At 41.4% G+C, this 6,881-nt stretch overlaps 2 protein-coding genes across 2 annotated transcripts; one reads left to right on the top strand and one right to left on the bottom strand.

Moving 5' to 3' along the window:
• Positions 1 to 318: 318 nt before the first annotated feature.
• Positions 319 to 4,108, top strand: AK88_03964 (uncharacterized protein; the record flags this gene model as incomplete). Its single annotated transcript, XM_012481574.1, has 2 exons — positions 319 to 3,604; positions 3,735 to 4,108. 2 exons carry the CDS (start codon positions 319 to 321, stop codon positions 4,106 to 4,108), a joined length of 3,660 nt encoding a protein of 1,219 aa, XP_012336997.1.
• Positions 4,109 to 4,626: 518 nt separating this feature from the next.
• Positions 4,627 to 5,884, bottom strand: AK88_03963 (uncharacterized protein; the record flags this gene model as incomplete). Its single annotated transcript, XM_012481573.1, has 4 exons — positions 4,627 to 5,172; positions 5,437 to 5,509; positions 5,645 to 5,711; positions 5,845 to 5,884. The coding sequence occupies 4 exons, from the start codon at positions 5,882 to 5,884 to the stop codon at positions 4,627 to 4,629; spliced, it is 726 nt and encodes a 241-aa protein (XP_012336996.1).
• Between the last annotated feature and the right edge of the window lie 997 nt (positions 5,885 to 6,881).

Raw genomic sequence — 6,881 nt, 5'->3', positions numbered from 1 at the left:
CCCTTTTTTTTTTGGCAAACTGTGGGTAGCCAAACGAGTCATGTGTCCTCCCCTTTACACATCCAAAGCGGCTCAATTTGTGCACAGAACAAAATAACGTGGCCGCGTGAGAGGCATGCCTAATTGAACACTACGGTGGAAGTGACTCACCAATAGTGTCCTTTTATTAGTGATAACATTACTTCTCTGTGTCTTGCCTTTCCGCTCTACTCCCGTTGTACCGCTTAACGCGACATCATCGGGTGCGCATTGTACCGTACACGAGCACGGCGCACCTTGATGTTGCACCCCAAATGAGAAGCAAAACAAGAAAACGCCATGTACACATTTAACCCGTCCAAGGCAGAGCCCTTTGGCAAGGCGCCAGTTGGTTACGTCCCAGGAAAGGGAAGAGGAGTAACTGGATTCTCAGGAGGTGTTAGTAGAGATGATACGACAGATGAGAAGGACAAAAATGATTACTCCGATTTCAATTACGATGAATTTCATGGCTATTCAGAATCTTTATTTAAAGATGCAGAATACGATGAGGACGATAAGGAAGCGGATGCGATATATGACACTATAGATGCACGCATGGATATGAGGAGAAAGAGTAGGAGAGAAATAAAGTTGAAGGAAGAGATACAAAAAATAAGAGCACAAAAACCTACCATACAAGAACAATTTAGTGATTTGAAAAAAGGATTAGCAAGTGTCACTGCAGAGGAATGGGAGTCCATACCAACTGTTATGAATTACTCAAGACAAAAACAGAAAAAAGTGCCGAAAAATTACCTGCCCACACCAGATAGCCTTATCATGAGCAGACTGAACGATGCCAATATGCATCTCAATTATGCAGGTTCGACTTCGAATGGATTGAAAACGCCTCTGCTGGGGATGCAAACTCCGCTAGGCACGCAAACCCCTCTGGGCACAAAAACCCCATTAGGGTTAAGAACCCCCTTGGGTGCAAGTACACCTATAGGATTAGGGATGCAAACTCCATTCATGAAAGGAAGTGGGTTTGGTTTGGAGACACCATTTTTGAGCAGACATTTATTAACGGCAAAGGGAAGAAATGCCTCTTCCTCTTCCTCAGCATATAGCGGATTGAACACGCCCTTCACGTTATCCGGGTACAATACCCCTCTGAGTGCTTCCACCCCTGGGGGATACAATACTCCTGTCATGAGCGGAGTAAACAAACTTTCATTAAATGATGTAGGAGAGGCAAGAGGAACAGTGTTGTCAGTTAAGTTGGATGAGCTCATTGACAGTGTTGAAGGGCAGACGGTGATAGATCCTAAGGGATACCTAACCAATTTAAATGCAAAGAGCTTAGTGAACGATGCAGATATAGCAGATATTAATAAAGCAAGATCTTTGCTCAAATCAGTCATCAGTACCAACCCTAAGCATGGGCCAGGATGGATTGCTGCTGCTAGGGTGGAGGAATTAGCACAGAGGAAAGATAAAGCTAAAGAAATTATCACTCAGGGGTGTGTAGAATGTTCAAAGAATGAAGACATTTGGTTGGAGGCAGTAAGACTGGAAGAAAAATTAAGTGAAGTTAAAATAATTTTAACAAAAGCCATTAAGGCCATACCAACATCTGTTAAGCTGTGGTTGGAAGCATACAGGAAAGAGAATAATATAGACGATAAGAGGAAGGTCTTGAGGAAGGCCATTGAATGTATACCCAACTCAGTTCTTCTATGGAAGGAAGCTATATCATTGGAGAGTGAAAATAATGCTTATATATTATTGAAGAGAGCAGTGGAGTGCATCCCACAATGTATTGAAATGTGGATTGCCTTAGCTAGGCTGTGTCCTTATACGGAAGCCCAGAAGGTTCTAAACGAAGCAAGAAAAAAAATACCAACCAGTGCAGAAATATGGATAAATGCATCTAAGTTAGAAGAGAAACAAGGAAATAATAACATGGTGGATATTATTATTAAAAGATGTATTGAAAATTTATCTTCTAAGAATGTGGTGTTCGAGCGAGACAAATGGTTAAAATTCGCAGAGGAGAGTGAAAAGTCTGAATTCCCCTTAACATGTGAAAGTATCATCAGGAATACTATGAACATAGGTGTGGAGAGTCTTAATAAAAAGAGAATATACAAACAGGATGCGGAAAATTGTATTAAGAATAAGTCCATTCATACCGCTAGAGCTATTTATAATGAAGCATTGAAAATTTATAAAATGAAAAAATCATTATGGTTAGCCTTGGCTAATCTTGAATTAGCTTATGGAAGTAAAGATAGTGTTGATCAGGTGCTGCAGAGGGCTGTGAAGAGCTGTCCACAGTCCAGTGTCCTCTGGTTAATGTATGCTAAGCAAAAATGGTTAAACAATGAAATTGACAAAGCCAGGGAAATACTAGCAGAGGCATTTATGCAAAATCAAAACACGGAAGTCATCTCCTTGGCAGCCATAAAGCTAGAGAGAGAAAATAATGAATTCGATCGAGCCAGGTTTTTATTAAAAAAGTCTAGGGTTCAATGTAACACTCCTAAAATATGGATGCAGTCTGTTCAGCTGGAAAGGCTACTGAGAAATTATAAGGAAGCAAAGGAGTTGGCACAAGAGGCGCTACAAATTCATAAACGATTTGACAAGCTGTATATGATTGCTGGTCAGATAGAGCTAGAAATGTTGCGTGGGGAAGCGGACTACCTCGGGGGGCCAGGACCCATCCACGAAAACGGAGTTAACGCAGTGAGTTGTGCCTCTACCATGCTTAGCAACAGCCACAGTCCAAGCGGCAGCAACGCCAGGGGGAAGAAGCAAAAATCGCAGCTGCAAGGGAAGGAAGAGGAGGAACCACCTACCAGCAACGCAGGCAACCCCCACGATCACTACAACCATGCACAGAAAATTTACGAGGAGGGATTGAAGCACTGCCCCGCCTCCATCAACCTGTGGATATGTGCCATCGACCTTCAAATCGAAAAAAAAAATTACACCTCAGCTAGGGCCCTAGTGGAAAAGGCAAAAATAAAAATTAAAAGCATCCATTCGGCCAACAGCAATAATCACGTTTTAAAAGGTAAAGAAATAATTGAGAGTAACGAATTTGCACTTGAAGATGAAGTGAATAGGAATGACGATGAGGACACGAAGAGTGGAAGAAATGTAAACAACTTAGCTAATGCAAAAAATGACTTGAGTAAAAATACAGCCATCAATGCCTCCATCAGGGTGATTGAGAATTACGACTTACTCTGGCTCAAACTGATAGAAATAGAATCTCACTGCAACAGAAATAATGTCACTCCTGTCATTTCGGAAGCGCTGAAGGAATGCCCGTCCTCTGGTATCCTCTGGTCCAAGGCAATTGAATTTGAAAATAAGAATCTTCAAAATAGCAAATCTGTGACTGCTTTTAATAATTGTGGAAATAACGCTTACGTCATTTTAACCGTGGCCAAGTTGTTTTGGCAGCACTTCAAGACACAGAAGGCCAGGAAGTGGTTTTACCGTGTGATTAGCCTCAGCCCAAATTTCGGCGACGGCTGGGCCACCTTCCTCGCCTTTGAAATCGATCAGCAAAACGAGGTCAACCAGAAGGACATAATTAATAAGTGCATCAAGGCGGAGCCCAACCGAGGTAAGCGAAACGGAAGACATGTGAAAATCGTTTTTTTGTGGTCACCTCACCTTATCACCTCTACACGTACAATAACCCCACCCATACGTTATCAACCTCTACCCCCCCCCCCCCCCCCCCCCCCCTGCAGGCTACATGTGGAACAAAATCACCAAGCGAGTCGAAAACTGGAGGCTCAAGTACCCGCAGAAGCTCTACAAGTACATCAAGGAGCTCTTCCCGGAAGTCTTAAACAAAAAAATTTCGGAGCAAATCTGGAAAATTATGAGCGACGAGAATGTAAGCCTCCCGGTTGCGTCGTCCAACCCCGCGGTAGAAACAGTTGAAGCGGTGGAAGCGACGGGTGAAGACAACGTTGGTGGCGCAAAGCAGGCGGACGACAAAACGCACTCCGCCAAAAAGGGCAAAGCCAAGACCACAGAAAAGAAAACAAGTAAACGTAAAGGCACGAATGAAGAGGGAGAAGAAACTGAAAAGACGGACCGACGGAAGCGAAAAAAATGAGTCTTCCCATTGGTGCGGTGCTTTTCTTGCACACGTGCCATTCCATTTTATAATAGGTGTCTTGTGGATCCCTTCCCCCGTGCAGTTCGTGCCATTTTTTTTTTTTTTGTTTAGCCATGCAGGAATGCGGCTTACATATCGTGTCCTCAAAACTTACCACGATAATTTTTTTGTTTACCTTTTGTGTCATTTTATTTGTATCTTTTTATTAACCTTTTCAATGATTAAGCTGTTGTAACACACCGCAGTTGTTCACAAAAAAAAAAAAAAAAAAAAAAACAGTTAACGTAAAGACAGTTGCCCCAAAGGTGCGGCACGCTAACACAGACGAATGAAGCATCGCACATGTTGGCGCTGCTTTATCCGCCTCGTCAAACATAGGGGTTCAGTTCATTCTTCACACCGTTACGGTGTGCATGGGAGGGGGCTACGTTGCAGGGTATATATATGTTAACACTGCACCCTGGATTCAAAATTTTCCCCCTTCTGAATTGTTTCCTCTTTCAAACGAGGAAGGATCACCTCTGTATGGAGTTACGATCCGCTTGGGCATTCCATTTCGCACTGTACTTCCCCCACATATTTCCTTTTTTCCATTTCTTCTTGTTTTTTGACCAATTTTTTACCTTACTAATTATGGCTGCCTTATTGATTAAAGCATTGCCATTTTTTATTTTCCATTTGGCGTAAGCCCCACCGGGTTTTATCTGACTGGCTGTCTCACTGCCCTTTGAGCCATTTGTACATCCCCCCTTCTCCTCCTCCTCCTCATCCTGCACATTATCATTTGTGTCAGAACTGTTTTCATGGGTAGATGGCTGGTCGTCACAGTTGATCGACACGCATTTATCACTTGCTGAATTTAATGAAGTATCACTTTTTTTAATAAAAATGGAATATTTTATATTTTCATTTTTTTTTTTTTCGGGTTTTTCTTCACTCGTGGCAAGTGAAGTCTTATTACTGCCGGCCTGATTTATTTTCTTGGCGCAATTGTTGTACATGTTTTCCCACCACATGCCTTCCTTCTCGTCTTCATTCTTCTGGCGTTCCTCATATCCCAGCTGCACAACAAAAAGGGAAAGAGAAAAAAAAAAAAAAATGAAAAGGGGTAGACCACAAAATGGTCATGAAATTGGGCGGGGAAAAAAAAAAAAAAAAAAAAAAAAAAAAAAGTGCACCACGGGTACACACTAGACAGGCATTTCAAAAAACATGATCGTCATGAGGATGAAGTGTTTGGGTTGTTAAAATGTCACATGCATCCACTTTTCGTTGTTCAAGCATGTGGCATTTTTTTTCCCCCTCTTTTTATTTGTTTAACTTACCCCGTGCTCTCCATACTTCCTAATCTTCATGATGCTCACGTCTCCATTTTCGAGTTTCCCGAGGCCCTTTCCCCTGCAGGTAAAGAAACAGAAAAGGGTGATGATTGTGGGGGAGAGGCATAGTAGGGCTTATTTACAAAGCAACAAGAGCGCTGATCCGCTCCACCAGATATAGCTGCCCCCTCTGGGGTGTCCCCCTGCTACTTACTTGGCCCATCCAAATTTCTGCATAATGTAGGATCCATATTTGGACTCCACCGGCTTGGACTGGTTTTCTAAGTTGTAAAAAAAAAAAAAAAAAAAAAAAAAGAGACATTCAAACGGTTTCTCTAATTTTTAGCTTTTCCCCTTGCCCATATGGACATGGCTAATGTTTTTTTTTTTTTTTTTTTTTTTTTAAATTCTTACGTATTTCGCCCAGCAACTTTTCGTAGTACTTCCTCGACATGTTGGTATCGTGAAAGGGTGCTTTTTCTGACCTCAGGTGAAAAATGAGGACAGCTATTTTTTCCAAGCAGATGATACCTTCAAGCACTTGTGTATATGTATGCTTGAGGAAGTGTATATCTTTTTTGGACAATAAAAAAAAAAGAACGATTTTCCTTCCCCCCTGGTGCGAAATCAACCAAAATGTTAAAAAAAAAAAATTAAAAAATAACAAAAATTGCAATTTTACAAAAAAAAAAACGGATGCCACACATGTATTGCATACCTTTGGACACGCGGAACGGTAATTTGTTGTTCGAAAAAAAAAAAAAAAAAAAAAGGAAAGGGGGGGAAATAAAATGGCAAGGAACTTCAAACAAAAATGTGCAAAAGGGATACGCAACTCAGCAACTTGTAACGTCTTTTTTTTTTTTTCTGTTTGTGGGGTGCTAAACAGGTTGGGATTGGGGGATGCTCCTTCCTTCGCCGTTTAAACCCTACACCCCCCCCAGGATTACCAACACAGGTTTAAAAAAGCCAAGTCACCAAAAAATGCCACGCAGTGCATACGCATGTATTATATATAATTGCTTATACACCTACGTATGTCCCCTTTCAGAAAGGTGCAAGCTGCTTTGTCTCCATGAACAATTTCCACCTCACAAGTAGAAATGCAAATGAATAAGTGCGTTTGTTCATATGCAATATCTCATATGCAACCGCATAGGGTACAGTTATATGCATACGGCTTATTGTCAATGTCCCCTTTGGCCAGACGGGCAACAAAATAAATCGAGCCACTCTTTCATTGCTCACATTTGACCATTGTTCTCCCCTCAAGAAGTTAAAAAAAACAACAAGTGATGAAGAAGAGGGGGGTTGCAAAAAACAAAAAAAAGGGAACGCGGCGGAGAAGAACAAATGGTTGTGGGGGATTACAAAAAAAAGGCCGATTCACTGGTATTTTTTTAAACGTTGGGGCAGCAAAAAAAAAAAAAAAAAAAAAAAAAAAAAAAAAA

Source organism: Plasmodium fragile, assembly GCF_000956335.1.
Source record: "Plasmodium fragile strain nilgiri unplaced genomic scaffold supercont1.50, whole genome shotgun sequence".
NCBI lineage: Eukaryota > Apicomplexa > Aconoidasida > Haemosporida > Plasmodiidae > Plasmodium > Plasmodium fragile.
This window is presented reverse-complemented; position numbering and strand designations above follow the sequence as displayed.